General features: G+C 43.4%; 1 protein-coding gene across 5 annotated transcripts in view; it reads left to right on the forward strand.

Moving 5' to 3' along the window:
* NCK2 (NCK adaptor protein 2) overlaps positions 1 to 22,196 on the forward strand; it is a 142,134-nt gene that overhangs the window by 87,664 nt on the left and 32,274 nt on the right. For all 5 annotated transcript variants that reach the window (XM_077134930.1, XM_077134929.1, XM_077134927.1 and 2 more), the window contains exon 3: positions 9,600 to 9,841. In XM_077134930.1, the coding sequence (XP_076991045.1) occupies positions 9,616 to 9,841 (226 nt within the window). In that variant the 5' untranslated portion in view covers positions 9,600 to 9,615. The remainder of the gene's footprint in view (positions 1 to 9,599; positions 9,842 to 22,196) is intronic.

Raw genomic sequence — 22,196 nt, forward strand, 5'->3', positions numbered from 1 at the left:
ACCCAAGAAGTCGAGGTCTGGGGCCAGGAACCGTAAAGGAGTGCTGAACAGTGGATGGGCGCAGCAGCCCACCATGGGGAGGTGGGATCAGGGGACATTCAGGTACCTCAGAGGACGAGCCAGCAACAGAAGAGAAGGAGAAATAGGTGGATTAGAACCCAGCAAGTTCTCTGAAATAAATACCAGCAAATACTTTAAATTTATGTTTTGATAATAACTTGGCTACATCTCCTTGTAGCTCCTCTCCAGGTCGAATGCAAGCTGTTTTCATTAATGTTATCCACAGCGGCAGCATTGGAGTGCCTGCTCTTTCATGACCAGCTTTCTAACAGTGAAGGACTGATGAAAAGTATCCCCCTCATTCACGAAGGTGGTTGCTGGGGATGTACCTAAGCCCCACTGGGGTCTCTCTGTAAAGAGTCCTAAATGGGGCTTACCATCCTATGACATCACAGCTCTGTCTTTGAGCATTAGCTTTGTTATTGTAAGCTTTCTTTGTTATTGCACATTTTCTCTCTAATTTTTATGATGCTGTCATACTCTAATGCAAATCTATTTCTGAACCTCTGCAAAAGCTATATTTAAGTTCAATGGATATTGCGATTCAGGATTACATGGATGTAGCTAAAGCATTAATGCCTAATCCTTATTGAGCATAGACCAGGCATCAAATACTGTGACAAGTTCTTCCTATGGATTGTCTCATTCAATCCCCATAGAAACTCCAGCCCCATCTTTAAAAGGAGAATTGGAAGTTAAGCAACTTCCCCAAGGTTGTCCAACTGGGTATGCCAAGGCTGGGCTGCAAATCTCCATCTCTACCACTCCACTTAGGTGGCTCCAAAGGAAACCTTGACAAATTCAGAAAAGTAGAGCCCTACAGGCCACATCTTTGACTATTCGCCAATAAAATCTGAAAACATAGTGGAAAGGGGGCCTCTCCAGCATAACCCATAGAGTGAAGGTGTCTTGAGGTCTCGCTGATCAGGAAGCCATTGCACAGTGGCCTTCAAGCAGGTGTGGCTGGGGGCAGTGCAGAGGGGCCGCTCCCCAGGATGACCGAGAGGGGCCAAGAGGACCTGTGCTCTTTAGCCCTTTGCTCTAGAATCAGGGAACTTTTAACTAGTCGCAACCTTCCTTTACCCTGATCCAATAAAATGTCTTAAAACAAGTAAGACCTTTATGCAAGCATACTTGGAAGATCGGGGGAGATAACTTCTGTTTTTCCTTAGTATTTTCTCTTAGCACGTGACCAAAATGAAATTAAAATTCAGTTCTTGTTTGTCAGCATCAACCTTGCCCTTGAGATTTATTTTTCAGCCATGCAGCAGAATTCTGCCACCAACTAACACTACCAGGCTGTAGAAAATAAACATGAGCGTTCATGAAAAGGCTGTTCTAATGGACTTGAATCCCAGCTCAGCCACTTTCCAGATTTGTAAATTTGGGCAAGCTCTTTAATATCTCTCAGCCCCAGTTTCATCACTTATACAATTTCTGTAGATAGTATCTATTTCATAGGGTTGCTACAGACTTGCTGAGCTAATTCGTATAAAACCTTATTGTGCTGGTACAAGGTAAGTGTTGGCGGTTTGTGCAGCAGCTATGCATCCCTCAGCCATATGAATGGCAGGTAGCATCTCCACCTCCATAAAAAAGGCGTGGTGAGTCCAGTTCCATCATTTACTTTCTGTCTTACAAGCAGTGTATTTTTGTATCTTAGCAAAGTAGAAAGACCTTGACTTTTGTCAGAGCTTAACTGACTTAGTGAGTTAGAACAGCTGCAAGATTCCATAATGTGCCATAGCTCAAGTTGACATATATTAGCTGTCATTAGAGATTCTGATTTGTTAAAAGCCACCGACTGGCCTTTGTGTTGTCCCCTGCCTCCCCAGGGCACCATCGGTTCCTGCCAACTCCTGTCACATTAGTTGGCATTTGGCAAGTTCTTTATCTGAAACAATTGAAATTTTAATAAGAATTTATATGGTATTTTAGTTAACTTCTGAGACTTTCTTGAGTAGATCTCCTTAATGTAAATGTACCATTTAAAATATTTACAAACATACTCCAAGGGGGTAAGAGAAGCATTGTCATAAATGGGAAAACCTAGAATAAATTCCTTTGTTGGGAGTACTAATCTCAGAATAATTACTCATTGCATTAGTTTCCTATGCAATGATAGTGGGTTTGCACTAACACAGCACTCGCATATTGTCTTACAGTTTGGGAGGTCCCAGGTCCCAGGCAGGTCTCTCTGGGCTGAAATCAAGGTGGCCTATTGCTTCACCATCACAGCCCACAGGGTCACTGAGAGATCTTCAGCTCTCTCTCTGCAGGGTCTGCCTCCCTCTACCACTTACCAGGGCCTTTCTCATTACATGGGGCCCACCAGATGACCCAGCACAATCGCCCCTCTCATGGTCAGCCAATTAGCAAACTCATTCCATCCACAGCTGCCCTTTGCCTTGTAAACCAGCATGTTCACAGGCTCTGGGGATGAGGGCGTAGACTTCTTTGGGGGACTGTTATTTAGCTTACCATGCTTACAAAAAGCCTGCATTTGAGTGAGTTTCCATATTAATTGGAATTTTTTTCTCCCTGAAGATATGAAATACTTCACAGAAAAAAAAAATCCTAATTATTCATAGTGAAATAGATTATATTATTTGAGTAATTCAAACTTGGCGTTAAAAATCAACCTAGCGATGACAATTTTGTTTTCACATAATCTCACTTTATTTTTGGTCCCACTTCCTCTGTACACTAATTATTCAATCGTGGACATACTGATTTAGGTATTTCTGTATACGCGTGTACACATAAGTATTTTTCTGAAATTTGAAGTAAAATTTAAATGGGAAACTTGTTTTATCTCTATCCCTCTGTGTTTGTTTATATATGTAGATTTTTTTTATTGATGCTGTATGGCAGGGTCACATTTCATTCTATTTTCCGTGTGAGTGTCTTGCTATTGCTGCACCGTTTGTTGAGTTGTTGGTTGTTGGCTGGTTGATTTCCTTGTTTGGGAAGGGCGTGGGCTGGGAATCGAATCTTGGTCTCCCGCATGGCAGGCGAGAATTCTACCAGTGAACTACCCTCGCACCCCCTGTTTATTTTTAATTAAGTTCAAGAAATCATCCTCCCTCCCTCCAAGATTCATATTGTAAAGTGGGATTGACAGTTTCTTTGAGGCTCTGAACTCCACTGTGGCCGCCAGCCTGCTTGGCCAGGAGAAGTGTGGGTGGGCAGGTGTCTACCCATCTTGACTCATCATGTGCCTTATCCTTGAGCATCCCGTTCAGCCAGGTGGCTGAAGCCTTAGCTACTGGATCTGCTGGACAGTAAAGGAGTAAGGTCATCTCAGGTGGGGATGAGTGCTCATCAGAAAATAAAGCAGTGGGCTGCGTACTGCGTGACCACTGAAGAGGAGGGCATGGGACGGTGAGACCATCTGGGTCAGGGAAGGTGTCAGGGAGAAATCGCCAAGTGTGCTAGTGCTTCCGTGACCGAAAAGCAAGCCCCAGGTCAGAGCTGCTCACCAGGAGCCCCTGGCACCTGGGAAGAATGTCTGGCAGGTAGTGAGCACTTATTCAGGCTGCAAGAATGAAGGAATCCAAGTATACTTTATATTTATAAAATTATATTTAATATAATTACCTTAAATGTAAAGATTTTATATTTAAGCCTGGTACCTCTGGGTTTCAGGGCTCACCTGGCATAGGAGCCATCCGGAGGCCTTAAGTTCCTGAAAAAATAAACTTACCGGGTAAAACATTTATAGAGTCTTAGACAGAGCCCAGGGTGTTTGTAAGGGTTTTAAGGAGCTCTGCTGGCCGGGGCTTGACATAACTGCTTGTGCAGAGTGCATGCTCCCGCTCCTGAGGGTTTGTTCTCTGCCTGGCGGAAGGTTAAGTGGTCTCTTTACAGCTTCCTAAGGTAGGTGCTGGTGTTATCCCCGTTTCATAGAGGAAGTTGGGGTTCCAGGACCCCAGCCCACGTCTGTAGGACAGCCAGCCCCACACTCTTAAACACTCCATTAGTGTTTCTCTTGAGGATCAGAAGTGCCTTGTTTAGCTAGGGTGAGTCACTCCCATTTTACAGAGTAACTGGAGCCCATCGGTTCAACTAAGCTTAGACTGTCGACTCACCTCGTCTGTTTGCCGTCAGGACCAAGTGCCACAGCCCGGTCCCTGGGACCTGTTGTGGGTGGGGTAGGAACACTGGATATTAGACACAGTATGGAATTTAGCAGAATACACTTACTAACAGGGTCCTTTTAAAAAAAGAAAATAGAGTCCTAGGATTGTGTGGGGTGATTATTGTAGGAGTTAGTGAAAACTGTGGAGTGAAGAAAGTTTTGTGTTACTCTGTTTGTTTTCTTTTTAATCTCTCCTCCTTAAGACTTGAGAAAGCAAGAAAGTCTCTTTTATTCAGCATAATTTGGAGTACTTGCTAAGCTTTTAGAGGAGTAATATGATGTATAAGGTGTGGTCTGATTATATCACACATTATAATAAGTATGTGGCTATTCTGTCTGCAGGCCAGACCTGATTGACTTAACTTGCTGTAGTTGCAGTTATATAAGCTGCTGAGGTATACATGCATTTTCTTTGGCCATGACCTCTATGATTTTTATCTTACACTAACTTAGAACTCATCTCTGGCTTAAAATTTCAGTCGTCTCTTAGAATGTACTTTTTCAGACCATCATCTGTTGAGGCTTTTCAGTATTAGAAATTTAAGTCCATTTGAATGTCTAGTTTTATTGTGAACCGATCTTCATTCATCTCCAGTCTCGTCCTTTTGCAGTTAATCCTGTATGGCACCGCAAATTAGGCTTAACCAAAGATAACATATGTGCCCCAGTGAGCTACTAAGACACAGTTATCTAAGACCCAGAAAAGGGCTAGAACCTCAGCTCTTGCCCAACATACAAGATCCTCCAGGACAGCTTCCAGCCAACCTTTCCAACCTGTATTAACAGACAGAAGGAAGACCCAACATCTGCAGGAACGCAGAGTGATGGAACGAAGAGGCGCAGCACACCTTGGCTGGGAACAAATAAAGCTTGAGTTCTCTAATAAATTATTTCTTAGTGAAATGGCTTTAAAAAAGAAACCATCCACCAATAAGTATTTTATTTTTTATTTTTTTATTTTTTACATGGGCAGGCACTGGGAATCAAACCCGGGTCCTCTGGCATGGCAGGCGAGCATTCTTGCCTGCTGAGCCACCGTGGCCTGCCCATATTATTTATTTTTAATTGTTCTCATAGGCATGTCATCATGCTTTTGCTTCATGATGTATTTCTTCCATCTGGATCTTGCTTGCTTACAACTTCTTTGCTGGCAATGCCCTCCTCCAGCTGCTCTGTCTTTCCAAACGGGTCTTTCAAGACCTTCACCAGTGGTCTTGCCCTTTCCTTGCTCTTCAAGCCGTGGTTAACTGTCCTTTCTTCTCAGGTCCTAGGGCAGCAGTGGCCTGCACCATTTACTTGGAAGCCAGCCACCCCCACTGCCTCCTTTCAACTCCCCTTCTGTCCCTTGTACATTTATTTATCTGTTTATTTATTTGTTCTCTTTTTTTTTCAATATTTTTATCGTAACCAACAAGCAAACATATAAACATTCTTGACATGGTTATAATCAGTGTTTCACAATATCATCACATAGTTGTGTATTCACCACCAGGATCATTTTTTTGAACATCTGCTTCTCTCCAGCAAAAGAAATAAAAAAGAAAGAAGAAAAAACTCATGTGTGCCCTACCCTATACCCCTCCCTCTTATTGACCACTAGTATTTCAATCTACTCAATTTATTTTAACCTTTGTTCCCCCTATTATTTGTTTATTTCTTATCCATGGCTTTTTACTCATCTGTCCATGCCGAGATAAAAGGAGCATCAGACACAGGGTTTTATATGATTGTTCTTAAGCAATGATTTTGTGGTCTGTGAGGGCAGCAACCTTGGCTCGCAGCTAGTGGGCTGCTTCATGACTGAGGGAGCTAGAAGAGGACTCAACATTTTTCAGGCAAGGACATTCAGACCCTAAGAGAGGTGATTAGTCCACGGCCATACTGCTGGCCAGTGATGGGGCCTGACCACCCTTTCAGATGCTGTGTCTAAGGAGAGACCACAACTCAGTACCCAAGACAGAAAGCTGAGAGCAGTGGCTGCCAGCTGTGGGAGAGGTGTGCCAGTGAGTCGTAGTCTCCTGAGCAAAGGAAAGAGCTGCTCTTCTAAAGGGTTTCGGGAAGTACTTTTCTGGGCATCAAGGGATTCTCGGAAGTGAAGAGTCTGGGGACTGGGTGACCCTCTGGGCATGTGTGGTTGCTCCAGTGAGCTTTGCTGATTGGTGGCTCCTGAAGCCCGGTCCCTGGAGTAGAGTGGCTGTTGCCTGGCTAGCCTTGGGAAGCGTTTATATTCTTGGTTGCTTCTGTCACTGAGGATAGGTTTAAGACTCATTGCTCTTGCCAGGGAACAATCCTAGGTGCACAGAAACTGTGTATTCTCACCTGTCCTAGAATCATAGATTTTCTAGGTTGGAATAAGCCTGATACAGGTTTACACCTACCGCAGTAAGAGCAGATTGAACGTAGGTTTGGAAATCCACAGACCAGGGCTCAAATCCTCTCATTAAACAAGTCGCTTCATCTCTGTGGTCCTTCAGTCTCCCCAAGGAATGGAACTGCCCTGCAAGTGGCCAGACTGAATTAACGTCATGTGTGTGGCATGGATACATTTAGTAGTCAGAGGGGGTTTACTTTCTTAAACTGAACATTAAGATTTTCACTTCCGTGCTCAGCTCTAGTATCTTTGTTTGTTACCCAAGAAAAGTATCCATGAGGGGGTGGGGATTTTGTTGTTGTTGTTTTTAAACTAAAGAAATTGTAGGTTTACAGAAAAATTATATGAAAGCTACAGTTCCCATTTGCCCCCCGCCCCTTCCCATACAGTTTTCCCTGAATTTTACATCACCTTAGTACCTTTGTCACAAATGTGTTGGCAGTTAGATTTTTTTTAAGCATTTTGCTATTGCAAAATATAATCTATATACAAAGCAAAGAAAGAAAAAAGCGATAATTTTCAAAGTGCACTTCAACAAGTACTTACGGAACAGATTTCAGAGTTTGTCATAGGCTACCATTCCACCTTCTCAGATATTTCCTTCTAACTACTCCAATGCACTGGAGACTGGAGAAGGAATATTAATATAGTAATGGAGCAGCTATAATCGTTTATTAAATCCCATTTTCTCTGTTATACCTCCTCCTCCTTCTCCTTTTAAAATTTTTTTTGGGCATGGGCAGGCTCCAGGAATTGAACCCAGGTCTCTGTCCTCCTCCTTTGATCATTCTCCCAATCTGTACGGATCTTTGACCAATGCCTATCTTGACATTTTCATGTTGAGAAGGGTTGTCGAAGCTAAAGGATAGGGGGATGCAATTAACTGATAATCCTGGAGAGGCTGGTCCCTCTGGGTTTCAGGATTTATGTGCCCTAGGGAACCCTCCAGGAATTACAGGTTCGAGGAAAGCAAATTTAGTGCATGAAACCTTTATGGAGTCAGTTTGAGCCCTGGGTGTAAAAGAGTCAACAGAAGTGACTCTTCCTTAGGGTTTAGCAAACCATGGCAATTAGCACTAGCTAACTGAAGCTTGCATAGGGGTAGCCTCCAGAATAGCCTTGATTCTATTTGAACTCTCTTGGCCACTGATGCCTTATTTTATTACACTTCTTTTCCAGGGCCAGACGCATCTCCTGGAGTCTCGCCCCATGTTGTTGGGGACATGAATGTCATGTCCCACGTAGAGGGCAGGGTAATGATTTTCCTTGCCTAATTGGGCTCATAGATGGAGTTTTTAGATTGTTTTATTCTGGTTGCCTGTATACAACCTACACTCCCCCATTTCCACCGCTTTCAGTGCCCGGCAGGGCTGGGCTTGCTCTGTCTTTGAGGCACTGGGGATTGCTGGTGGCCCAGGGCCCTCTCCGAGGAGCGATCCTCCTTCCTGCCTCCTTCCTCTGGCCTGAGGCTACTCTGCTTTGGCTGCCTGGCAGGGTCACTTGGGGAGCTTTCAAAAACCGCGGATGCCTGGGCCTCGCCTCTGCAGAGTCTGCCTTAGTCAGGGCAGGGTAGAGCCCGCGGGAAGCTGTGTGCAGTCCCCGCCAGGAACCTTTGAAATGCATCTGCCTAGCCAGCCTCTTTCTTAGCTGTTGTTCATGTGGTAGAAAACTGATTAATAGCCTTACTGGGTCAGGTTTTACTTGGCCTTAAGTATGGGCTGTACTTGTTTAAAAGTGTTTCGGAAACTGTAAATAAGAAGCAAACCTGATATTCAAATGGAATCTTCTCTGAGCTGAATTCTTGTTACTGCTGTCGCCCCTCTATTATGAAAAAAAGAAAACTGCCTGTGTGATTTTCAGAACATGGGAAGGTCAGGGTAGTGAGATACGTGGTTATGGACTTGAGATTTTCTGAAAGTAGATAACACAATTGTCTCTAGTTGTAAAATGAGCTTTCCTTTGGGATATTTTATGCATTATGCATAGGTTTATTAAAGATTTCCCTCTTTCCAAAAGCTCTGTTAATCTCTAAATTTGGAAGGTAATCCATGAAAGAGGAGAACATGTATTACTTATAAATTTCTTTGGTGTCTGTCTTGTAGAAAGTGTCATGTTATTTAAAAATAATATGCTTCCAGTGAATTAATGGCACCTAGGTCCTCTCTTAATCCTGAAGTTACCCCCATAAAATGCTGAGGATGCCTCGCTGTCAGAGTTGAAGGGCATGCTGGTCAAGAATCTTTCCGTCATTCCTTTTTTACTAGTTTTGGGGAAGCTTCTAATTAGTTGAAGAACTGTATATTAACCTTTTCCGCTGACATAATACAGGCCCACCATCTACCTAGCAGGCGTGAAGTTGCTCACAACTTTATTCATTTTAGTCCCTTGGATATTCCTTTTAGTCCCTTGGATACACTTTTGCTATTTATTACTTCCAAAATGGACTTCACTAGCTATATAACAAAATGTTTGCTTGTTTTTAATAAACTTTTTATTTTGGAAAAATTTTATATTTACAGTGTACCCTTCCCCCAGTTCTCCTAAGACCAGACATTTCACATAACCCTGGTGCATTTGTCAAAGTTAAGAGATTAACATTGGGACATTGTTATCAAATAGATAACATATGAATGAAGTATAATATAACTTCATTCATAGTCTACTAGTGTTTCTGCTAATTTCATTTTTCTGTTTCAGGATCCAATCCCAGATACCACTTTGCATTTACTTTAATTTTAACTGATAGTTTGGGTGTGTGGTGTCTATTAAATATGTTCATGCAGTTCTGCATATCCTGAGAAAATGGGTGTAAACATGTAGGATTTCATTTATGAGGGCGCTGTTTCCAAACCACAGACGGCCGCTTGTTGAAAGGAGGTCGTTTGAAGGTTGAGCATATCCAAGACCCAGGAGGAAGCTGGTTGCGTCATTGTATTTAGAGCCATGCATGCATAATTTTTCAGACTGATGGAAGGATGAGTGTTGGGACGATTCCCTAATGAGCCTCTCCGCGTGTTTTGCTGGCAGGAGGACTCCATGAAAGATGACAGAAGAAGTTATCGTTATAGCAAAGTGGGATTACACCGCCCAGCAGGACCAGGAACTTGACATCAAGAAGAACGAGCGTCTGTGGCTGCTCGACGACTCCAAGACGTGGTGGCGCGTGCGCAATGCGGTCAACAAGACGGGCTACGTGCCGTCCAACTACGTGGAGAGGAAGAACAGCCTGAAGAAGGGCTCCCTGGTCAAGAATCTCAAAGACACTCTAGGTGAGTGGCCCGGTCACCAGCGCGCAGGCGCGCAAGCCGTGTGATCGCCTGCGACCCAGAGAAGCCGCCTGGCAGGGCGTTTTAAGGAGGGGGGCATAGTTCATATGTTTTTTTCAGTTTGCTTTTGAAACATTCTGATCTATTTTAAATGTTGACATCTTTCTAGCCATCTTTTTTTTAAATCCCTGAAAATGAAGACCTCAGAATGGAGAAATGGTCCTCTGTGATTGAACCCTCGCGTGTGTTTTGCACTCCTGCGCACGTGTCTGTCTCTTTGCAGGAAAACCCAAGAGGGTCCCGAAATGGAATTACTTCCATGCAGAATGTCAGTCGCTCTGTCCGTGTCTTTCCGTCCGACCTTTTCTCTTTCACACTAGATCTTGTGCATTTGGCCTTTATGCATTGACAAGGAGAGAGCTAAAAACACTTTCCACCTGGTGAATTTCCCCCCTTCCCCCCTTAAATTAATAACGCTTCAGACCACGGTCCTGGACAGCGTTATCCGGGTGGCAGCTGGGACCAGCCGCAGGTAAAGTCACCAGACTTCCAGGGTCACCAAAGTGGAGAAATAAGCTGGGAGCTTATTTCAGACCCTTCGTTGCCAGGCTTTCTTCCCAGGTGCCTCTTTCTCTTCCTTGTTTCCCTGGCATCAGGGACTGAGAAAGGCCACCTCCAGTTTTGCCTTTTTATAGGTCCCAGACTTACTTGCAGTATTGCTGCTGCAGATTATCTGGAAAAATAATCGTGAGATTTTTTTTCCTGAACTGACATTTTAAAAAGTTATTTTTGCCTCCTTATATGAGTAGAATGTTGTCCCTGAGACTGCTGTTACCACTTAAGAGTTTGCTGTTGAAATAAGTCTGTAGCACTTAATGGTTGTCACCCATGATACATTTATTTAGTTTTTTTTAAACAATTTCTAACAAGAAAATTTGTTTCATTTGGGTGTTGGGTGAGGGTGGGGAACATGTGGAAAAAACCTGAAAATTATGCAATGAACCTGGTGGGTGTTTGCAGCATTCATAAGCTTTCATATTATGCAGTCTGGAAAAATCTATTGGTTTTCCGAAGCTCTTTATTTATTAGGTAGCCCTTATGTATGGATTGAGTTAGTCTCATGATTTTGAGAGAGAATTGAGAAAGAACAATGTATGACACACAAAGCCACCAGCTATCATAGATCCTAAGCCTGATGTAGAAATTCCATCTTTCATGGACAATCTGGTTCTTTTCCATTGCATCATCCTTATCTTTTTTTTCCCTCTACTTCAGCACGTCATTTGAAATAAACAGTGGTCCCCAAACTCAGAAGTCTTGATTAGCTGTGGTAAAGAAATAGATAAATGCTTTAAAGATTGCTCTGGGCTTAATTTTATTTATTTTTTTCCCAGTTTCTGCCCCGCCCACCCCCCACCCCCCTTTCGTATTCTAGTAAGCATGGGATGCCCAGAAATTGGCAGAGAGTAGAATAAGGCAAGTCAAGCACTCTGGATAATCTAGAAATTTCCTTCAATAATTTAAGTTGTCATTTTTCCCCCCTTCAGTATTTAGATGGAAAAAAGACAACAAAGCCTCAAATTGAGTTATGAGCTTTGTCTTTCCCTCAGCGTGGCCGATTTTCTCGGTGAGCCAGGACTGACGCCCCTGCCCCTGGGATGCTGGCTCAGCCCTCCACGGGCCTGCTGCCCGGGCCTCCCCCAGCCCTGACAGATGGCTTCCCAGCCTCTGCTGGAACACTTCTGCTTTTAGAGCCAGCCAATTCCATTTTTGGAGAACACAGATTGTTAGAAAGTTCTTCCTTAAATAGAATCAAAATTTGCGTTTCTTTAACTTCCCTCCATTGGCTCTCATTTTGCCCTCTGGAGGTGCACGGGGTGAATCTTATTCCTCCTTTGTAGAAGGACAGCTTTCTCTCCCATCTTCAGTCCAAATTCAGTCACACGTTTCCTTGGAAACATGTGTACCAAGCGTTAGATATTTTAAAAATAGGATAAGATCATGTTTTGAGCACCCATATTTATTCATAGTGGCAGGTAGGGATTGTCTAAAGGCTCTTGGGGTTCTGGGTCCCCATTATCAGCTCATCCCCCCATTTTTTGTTTATTCTTGTTTATCCTTTGGTGTTTTATCATGTTCACCTGCAGCCTTGCTTTTTGCCCTGTTGTCTCAGTGTGAGTACTTATTACCCTGTGAGCAGTGGCACCCCTGACAAGAAGGGAGGCGAGGGAACTGTCTGTGGCCCCCTCTTGCCATCCAGTAGTTTCTGTTACTCAAAGTGTTCACGGGCTTCCTGTTCAGATTCGTGTCTCTCAGCATCACAATTCTGACTTTTTGAGGGCCTTCCTATACCTGCTCGTGGTATCACCCCCTTTGCAATTTTTACTGTTCAGAGGATTCATCTCATGTCTAAATCTCTGGTAAGATTTTCTAACAGATGCCAGATTTGGAGTAAAGTAATGCTGCATCCATGGCCAACCTTGGGTGGCCTGTGAGTCCCAGTGTTACAAATGTGTGTTCCCAGCTCACTTGACTGCAGTGTTCTCTCTCCTGCTGTCTAATCCTCATTTGCTGAGTTAGGGCTTTTAGTCAGTTTCCTTTTATTGCATGCAGTGCTTTGTTAGAGTAACTTCAAGAGAACAGACCTTTTAACAAAAAGATCTCTCTGTTAGGAAAAGATGATGGTAATAGTCTTTCTTTTCCTTTAATAATTTATAGTTGAATAAAACAATATAAGCTCTTATTTTCACATGGGCAAAACATTTATATACTGGCTCTCCTCTCATATTCAGCTTATGATCATGAATAGCCAGAGTATTTTCCCACAGATAACAAGGAGCAATTGTTAAGAATTATTTCTGTTGGCAGAGCCCAGTTGATAATTTTGAAGGGCTCAGACATAAGGTTTTTGCAGGGCTCTGAGCTCAGCAGTGAACATTGCTGGGACGTAGTCTGGCTTGATATTGTAATTTGACTTACAAAAATCATGTAGGTTAGGTGTTGTAAAGGCACGGTGATAATTTTTTTTTGAGATGGCGAAGCAGCTCCCAGGGAGGTGTTTTTCAAAGATTTCTCTCCAGGCTACTGGAAAACCATTTATATTATCATGTCCTGATCCTCCTTCATGATCATACCACCTGGAATCTCACCAAAACCTCAAAGATTCTATTCACCTCATTGGTAGTTTAGGGCCAGGCACTGACTTGGGTTATCCAACAAGATACAGTTCAATTTATAACCTAATAGTACTCCTACTCAGGAGTGTTTTTTTTTTTTTTTTTCAAAAGCACACATGTCCATTGCAAACCAATTCTTCGTTGGACGTCTGGAGCCAGAAGTGACCTGCCCCAGAGTTGCTTCTCTAGCATTTGCCCCAGTGTGACTGTATCTAAGGCCAGTGAGCAACCCACCAGCAGTTAGCACCAGGACTTCTACCTCTGTGATTCCAAGGGATAAAGATTAAAGGGATAAGTCTGAGCTGGATTACACTCTGGAGGCATCTGTAAACCACCACAGGAGTTGAACTTCTTGGCCTGGGTTATCAAGAGCAATTAAAAGATTTTTGAGCAGATCACAACCTGGTTCTCTGTAGGACCGAGAATGGATTAGAACTGACAGAGAGGTGGAATACCAGGAAAGAGGCTTCACTTTCCTTGACCCAGGGTGGATGATGGGATCCTTTCCTTTCCAGGGTCAGGAAAGAATGGGGTGGGGGGTGAACCAGCAAGACTTGAAGGAGACATAAGCGTGAAGGAGGAGTAAAGTCGTGATTCCTACAGATACAGTTGGGGATGATGTAATTCTTACTAGGTTGTTTTCCTTTTCCTAATATCTCGATTACCCATCCCCTGCCCTCTCAATTTGTTGGACCACACTGGATGGTGAATTTTCTTTATGCTTTTGTCAAGTCTCCATTCAGTCTCAGAACAGCCACAAATCCCAGCTCCCAGGGCTCTGGCACTGCATCTCCTGAATGAGCTATTCAAGGAGGCGGAAGGGGGATTGGCAAGGAAGGCCTTTGCAGGGGAGCCCTTGAGGGAAGACAGGGAAACAGCCACAGCGCTCATGGAAAATCATGGGCCACTTATCAAGTGAGATATTCAAAGGTAAATGATACATATGCATCTGTTATGGAGAAGAAAGCAATTTGAATTTCATTTATCAGTAAAATTTGCACCTTTGATAAGTCAGGTTTTAGGATTTAAGTGGATGAATAAATGAATTCCCCACATATTGTAAAAAATAAACGTGTAGTTTTAACAGTCGATGCTGTTACAATATTTCTGACACAGTTAGGTGGTGAGCAGTCCTTAAGTGAAAGCACGTGGCGGCTGCACGGAAGTCTGGTGAGCCTGAGTCCAGCCGCCTCTCACCAGAGGCAGACCCACTTCAGGGGCCCTGCTCTCGACCCAGCAGGAAGAGCCATCTTCCTTCCTGGGAGAGCAGTAGGCTTAAAGCTTCCAGAATGGATGCAGTTCAAGTTTCTTTAGTTTCTAAAGCACACCTGTTTCGCACAAAGTACACTTACTACATGTGCCTTAGTCATAGTTATTAATTTATATAAGATCAGACCGGCCTGGGAATTTTGGGGGGATTCAGAGCACTGGCTGCAACAACTAGTAGGCAGGGAGCAGGACGTCAGCAGCTATAGAGAGGAACAAGAAAAGACCTGTTCTGTCCCATGGTAACTAAATAACTTCAAGGTGAGCCTGCACCAATAAGCATAATACAAGCAACAGCTCGCAATGTATGTAGCACCTTGTAGTCTACCGAGCAGCTTACCCCTGCATATGTTTTTCCTATCAATAGTAGATTCCAGAATTCTATCTAGGAGGGATTCAGGGGCTTCATACTGGCTAGCAGAGGATCTGAGTCCAGGTTTACTTTCCAGGTTTTGCTTAGATTGAATAGCTCATATTGGTAGAATAGCCAAGTAAGAGGCTTTTAGTTATATAACACATGAGTTTGGGAAAACATCAGTCATTCATATGGAAAAAACACACCTCCAGCCCAGATCAAACTTGGCGGTGTGACTAATTACAGATGAGAAAATGAAGACTAGGAGAGGTTAACTGACTTATCCAAGGAAATAGCACAAGTCATAGGTACATACCCACAGTAGGACTTCAGTTTGTTTTACTAAAACAAGGTAAATGTCCAGATTTAGGAGATGCCTGGAGTCAAGCAGTTGTGGAATGTTAGAGGAAGTTGTAGTGCTATCAACTGCTTTGTTTTAAGGATGAAGAACTAGGGCATGGCTGGGGTGGGGCCTCAGGATTGCATGGTGAAAAAAAAATGTATCAGTGTTAATTTTCTAATTTGGATAGTTGTCTTGTAATTAATAGAGGTGACTGCCCTTGTTTGTGGAAATATACACTGAGATACTGGGGTTGGTGGGGCATCTTGTTGGCAGCTTACTTTCAAATGGTTCATGGAAAGTAATGTTCTTTGTACTGTTCTTGTACAAACAGACTCAAAGAGTGGTTCAGAGACCACCCACTGACATAAAGTCACAATATCAGAGAGTCTCGCAGTACCTACTGGTATTGGAGTAACACCAGATAGATGTATACTTGTCCTGCTGATTATTTTTTTTTTAATACTTTTACTGAGGTATCTTCATGCACATATTATTCCATACAAAGTATACAATCAGTGCCTCACAATATCATCACATGGTTGTGTATTCATCACCATGATCATTTTTAGAACATTTACATTATTGCAGAAAAAGAAATAAAAAGAAAAAAGAGGGAGTGCAAGGGCACTTCAGTGGTGGAATTCTTACCTGCCATGGGAGACCCAGGCTTCATTCCCAGTCTATGTACTTCCCCAAAAACAAACAAAGAAATAAAAATTCAACAAATGGTGTTGCAGTAATAGGATACTCGTGTGGAAAAATAAGGAAATGTGACCCCCACCATGCAGCACACAAAAAATAAAAGAAAAAACCTATACATCCCATACCTCTTACCTCTCCCTCTCATTGACCACTAGCATTGAAATCTACCCTTTTTTTTTTTTTACCCCTTAACTCATGCCCCACCCCAGTATTTATTTATTATTTTACACATCTGTTCACATCCTTGGATAAAGGGAGAGTCAGCCACAAGGTTTTCACAATCCCTCAGTCACATTGTAGAAGTTATATAGTTATACAATATCTTCAAGAATCAAGGCTGCTGGAACACAGCTTAGCAGTTTCAGGTACTTCCCTCCAGCTACTCTAATATACCATAAACTTAAAAGGGATATCTATATGATGTACAAGAATGACCTCTGGGATAATCTTTTGACTCTGAAATCTCTCAGTCACTGCAACTTTATTTTGTCTCATCTCTCTCTTCCCCTTTAAGTTAAGAAGGTTCTCTCAATCCCATGATACTGGGTCCCATGTCCAGCTGATTCTTAATTGGAAAAACATTCTTCTAGCACTTGATAAAGAACTTTTATCAAGCAGATCTTCTCCATATCTGTAGGGTGTAAGTGTGGAAATCGCTTCTACTGGCTGGATCAGCAAAAACTGTCTTGAGCCAGTTAGATGTGCAGCTTTCATTTATGTTAGAGTTAGGGTGAGAGATGGTGAAAAAGAATCTCCTCACTTGTGCAGGATATTGGGGAAAGTATGTTTGGGCCCAGCAGTATTGTAGCTCTTTGCTGTGATTATAAATGTTCTCAACAGGTCTAGACAAGGGCAGATGATTAGTCATAAATAAAATGTGGATGCAGCCCAGTTATTGTGGGAGCAGAGTCTGAGTTTGAGTTGTCCCTTGGAAATCCCTTCTAAGCCAGCTGCATTCCCTGTTCAGTGACCTTTGAAAACAATAATTAGAGGCTTTGAAATCAAGATGCCAACATTGTGCAGGGTCACTACAGTGTAATAGGGTATGTTTGGATCAGAAGTGGGAGCCTGATAGGCCTTTATTTCATCTGGTGGGAGATGAAGAGAGGATGAGATGTAATCCCTGATTTTCTCAAGCTTATAATTGGGGGGAAAAAATGCACAGGATAAACAGCTTCATTCAAACAGTGGCACTGACCCTTCCTGTCACATTGTAGACTGGGGCTGAATTACTCGGTCTGGCATCTGTGTCCTAAGGGAGCAGTGTAGCATGGTGATATGGGGGTGGGGAGAGTCTAGAGTCTTGGACTGCCAGTGTTGCTGCCTTCCTACTTGAGGAATATTGGGAAGGCTACTGAATTGTAAGCCATGATTCATCAGCTATAGATGGGGACAAGCAGCTGATAGTCAGCCCCCTGCTGATTGGATGAAATCATCCCTGAAAAGGTCACTCTGGACTGAGGAGGGGAAGCCACAGGTGGAGCTGGAAGCTCTCACATGTGCTGAAGGCCTGGAGGTGAGCCGGCCAGACTGGAGCAAGGGAGGGTGTCAGGGGTCCTCAGGGAGCAGAAGTGCCTGCTGTAGAGGTCCTGGACCCACCACTGTTTCCGTTGGAAAAACCAGTCCCTAAAGGTCTCCACGTGGTGCCAGGAGAAGATGGACGTTGGGGTTCACTCCAGATGCTGGGTTTTGGTCTTCAAGCTGGGACCGGAGCAGGCCCTGGCAGTGGGAGTCTGGGAAGAGGCTGAACTGCAGTAGGAAGAGAGGGAGACCCCCAGAACCCAGTGCCGATGGGCTGCAGGGCAGCTAGAGAAGTGCTGGTCAAGGATGCCCAAGGTAGAGACAGAGCCCTGACAGTGACGCACCTTTGAGTTTGAGGTGGTGGCAGGACCTTCAGTGGGAAAGTTCAGTGGACTAAGTCGGGTCTAAATCTAGACTTAGAAATCTGTAGGCTGTCCATACAAAGTAACCCACACTTCCTATTTTTTGATGTAGCATACTTCACACGTTTACATGAATTTTAGTTTTTTGGTCTTTTATATGAATAGTTTTATCTAGGGCAACTGGGCATGGCCGAAGAGCCCCTTAGATGCCTCGGGCAAGCTTTTGGTATGTCTGTTCTCTTGAGGACTGACCCTAGGCCTCCTGTCCACCTTGGAGTCTTCCTTATCCCTTTTAGATGCAACTGTAGCTTTTGGACCCATATGGGGAAATATCTTTGCCTTCAAGCTGACCTGTCCACAGTCTGCAAAATGATCACCTTAGACTTAGCCGACACTAATAAAATAGTGTTAGAAAGAGATGAGGTGAGAAACAAATGCAAGTGAACCCTCTTGGCCCCGCGCTTGTGAGAGGCATGCAGGGGTGGCTCCGGCCAGCCTGGTGGCTGCCTGGTGGCCAGGTGCTGACTGGCCCCACGATTTCTCCCAAGCCCCCACCCCCAGCGTTTCCAACCATGCCACCTGCTGAGAAGTATGTCTTTCTACCCACAGCCAGCCAAACAGCCTTCTAACACAGCATAAATGCTCAAACCAAGCTCCCAAACCTGGCTTTGCATGCATTTTTTAAGGGAGTGAGCAGTGATAATTACTTCTCTTGGGGTGCCTAATGCATACATTGTGCTAGGCCCCTCAAATCATTGTGTTTCATCTCCACCGTTACCCTGAGAGGTAAACAATAATACCCATTTATAACGTTACAAACTGAGACTCAGAAGTTAAGTAACATACGTCACCAGGAGCACACATTATAAGTGATGGGACTGAAATCCAAGCCCTAGCTTCCATGTCTGCTAATACTGTCTGGCCTCATAAACTGGGCATTCAGCTTCAGGGGTGCAGGGTGGTCACTGCCTGGCCCAAACCGGCTTGTTGTTTGGTAGCGGTGAGTTCTGTCTCCCCTGGGCTGCTTTGACAGCCTCCCCAATATAACCCCTAAAATGCTAGGGAAAAAGCTACTTCAGCAAACATCGTTTTCTCCCTGGTCCCGAGGAATTTGCTTATTAATTAATAACTTTGGGTGGTCCCTTAATGTTGAGGTGAACAAAAGCCATTCATTAAAACGATTCAGAAGCTCAGCATCCCAGGAATATATCACCTTTCTGCTAAACTGATTTTTAGTTTGGCAGCGATGTTTGTCGGTGGCAAGCAAGACTGCTTGCTGTTTGCTTCATATTTCAGTCCGATCTTTATCGCTTCACATTTTCTTTGCATGATGACACAGGTTTACACCAACATAACTGTGATCTCTAAAATGCCTGTATTTTTAAAAAACTATTCATCAGTCGTCCTCCGCCTTAAAAATAAGCGTACTCATTTAAAAAATTGAAAAATTGGAGAAAGCATAAAGAGGAAAGAAATCACCTGTGATCTCATCATCCAGAAATAATCACTGTTCGGTTCACCTTTGTGTCTATTTCCTAGTATGTATATAGATATATAACCAAGATCATGTCACACAGGTGACCTGCTTGCCATTATCAGTGCCAGCTGTCACACTGCAGTTGGTCCAGAAACTAGTGGGCTTGGGCTCTGGGTGCCCAATCCTGACACCTATTGGAAAAGAACCTGTTTATTTTCTTTATATGCTTTCAGGCTCTTCAGTGGTTGGGAGAAGCTCAATGGATTTTATGTTTTCTGTAAGATATGCAAATAGAAAAGCTAGTTCTTGATTCTTTATGGTGCATTTGTCTTAGAACAAGTTTGCTGTTCTAGGCTGAATGAATATTTTTAGAAATGAGAAAATTACTGTTAATTTTCCTGTGTGTCATTCAAACATGCGTCCCAAACCAGTTCTTCATTTCAGAACGGCACAGTACAAAGCCAAACCATTTCCTGTGAACAGTCTGTAGGTAACACGTGAGAAAAAAATGAAGAAATTGTGATCTGATTTTAAGCATTCGGCTACTTCAGCCAATTATCTCTTCACCGTATTAAAATGGGGAGTCTTTGGATTCTCAGAGTTGCGGGTAGCACTTCTGGGTATACTTTTTTTGGTTGCTGTGGTATGCTTTATGGTTTCATTAACATGAATTAAATATAATTTGTCATAATTAAGAATTCTTTAAAATTCTGCCTTATGAGATTGTTCACAATAGAATGCCCTGCCAAATGTATTGCCCACGTAACATGGAAACCTTTACAGTGATTGTGGTGCCAGGATCCGAAATAAACTTGGATTCATTCCTGTATATCATAAGCTTGCAAGTATTTAGAACCAAAAATGTAAAACAAATCACAACAGATTAGTGAGAGGATAATTAGGGAGGAAATAGAGAGAGATTGCTTAAGAAGAGTTCTAATGGCAAAAAGCCAGATGCACCCACAGGAAATGAGGAAGGGGCTTTGTACTTGTGTAAAACTAAGGAGAAGCAGGTGTGGGCTCGCTGGACTGCCTTAAGGTGGAGTTATGGCAGGTGGGTGAGAGATGATGATGATGGTGGTATGTGAAATCCAAATTGCTCCGTCCACTGGGGCCGAGTGATATTCCCTTGTGTCGTGACAAAGGACAGGAACATGAGGACATTTCCCAGTGTGATTCCCAGCACTTGGCATCTTGGTTGCTTCTTATTAAAATTGCCCTCCTGTTTCAGCTCTCTAAAGAATGTAGAGAACACTCCTTCCTGAGTAGAGTGGGAGCATTAAGCTTTGGAACAGAGAAACATGAACTAAAAATTCCTAGGAGTTAAAGTGAAATCTTAACATGTTTTCTGACTGCCTTTTCCCATATGGCATGCTCTGTTTTTTAGGTCCTGTCCGTATGTCTAGAATGTTTCTTTTCCTCCCTTGCATTTTAGTGTCTGTTTCTTGGGGTTAGATGTGGGGGTAGAAAGTGGATATTTGTTTGCTGGCATGACCCATCCTGTGGGTGTATGGCTAGCTATGGGTGTTACCTTTTGGTGCCTCTTGTGGGAGAAGGTAGGGGGACATCTGTGGGGCCACATTTGATCCAAGTTAAGCTGTGGTCCAATTGGTGAACTTCAGACAGTAGTGGCAGTGTCAGGCATTTTTCTCACATCAGCCTATGTTTGCTCTAGTCACTTTACCTGTCCCTGTGAGCAGCTCTTCCAATCTACTGTCGCTTTCTGTTCATGACATATAACACCCTTCTCTCTGCTTCTGAATTCACAGATTCGGTCAGAGCTCCAGGCTTATCCTCAGTGGTTCTCATGGCTGTGGAAGCCACCTGCAGGGCAGCTCTTTGTAAGTTGCCAGGGTTTCTTAGAGAAAGCAGGCTGTCCTTCGGCCTCTGTGTGTAGGGAATCCTGCTTGGTTTTGTCTTTTGGTTTTTCTAGAAAGCACCGTAATTGATTGTCCGACTTGTAACACATAATACGTGGGCGTTGAATGTTTATAAGTACAGCGTGAATTAGTAGTGACGCTGCACTTCTCATGCTACTAATTTAAGTTGATTAAATCTATAATGTTGAACCTAGTAGCTGAGAAAAATACTACAATTTCAAAAGTTGGCTTGGTGGGGATAAAAATGACTGCTAGATCCCCTTGCGAGTCCTCTGTGGGTATGTTTTGTTTCATAGCTTAGTGTGCACAGTTATGCTTAAAAAGTGAAATTTATATGATGGTTGGGACTATTTGTAGAATGCTGAAATGCTGGAAACATCCCTGGAGATGATGTGGTGCAAAGCTTTTTAGTGAAAATGGAGTAGTCGAGGCCCAGGTAAGCTGAGTGACATGGCCCAAGTTGCATCACAGCAAAGCTGGAAGAGAGTTTATCCCTGGCTTTCTGCTGAAGCCAGAGATAAGCAAGACCTTGGAGGCAGGAGCCCATCACATGAGAGATCTTCTAGAGCGTGAGCAGGTCAGAGGAGCCCAGCTGCTGGGTCAGACGCCCCACAGGACTGGGCATCTTAGCAATAGTTGTTTGATGTGTCCGGAGCAGTGTTTGAGCCCACTGAACCGTTCTGACCATCCTTACTTGGAAATTTGTGCCCCCTTTTTCTCCCTAAATTAAGGCTTATTTTGCATTGATGGAGTCGTTCCTGCTGTGACTCCTTGCCCATTTGCTGGAGCCCTCGGATATTAGCTCCTCCTGACCCAGGGAGGGGTAGGCTGAGACTTGCCCTCAAGCAGCGTTTCGAAAAAAAAACAGCTATGTTGGCACATCTCCATTTACCAGCCCTACTCGTTTTTATCTATGGACTTGATTTCATTGTACTTAGCAGGTGTGGTCTTGAAAAGTTGCAGGCATTTGGAACTTCTGCCAGCAGACTGACACTTGAAGTCATGCTTCCGATGTCATATGGAATCCTTGCCACAGCTACTACACTCTTTTGCATATTCAAAAATGCTTGTGCTAACGGATTGGGGTATGTGTTGAGAGGTACTACATGTGGGTTTTTTTTTTTTTTTAATTAGAAATTATCATTGGAAACAATTTTTGAATTCTCTTTACTGGCATCTGTGTTACCATTTGACTTTCATAAGTATATAAAATCCTAACCCACTTTTTTCAGGCTTAACTTTGGGTCCTGGTAGTTGCCTTCTCTTGGCTGGGGTT

Source organism: Tamandua tetradactyla, chromosome 17 (assembly GCF_023851605.1).
Source record: "Tamandua tetradactyla isolate mTamTet1 chromosome 17, mTamTet1.pri, whole genome shotgun sequence".
Classification (NCBI taxonomy): Eukaryota; Metazoa; Chordata; class Mammalia; order Pilosa; family Myrmecophagidae; genus Tamandua; species Tamandua tetradactyla.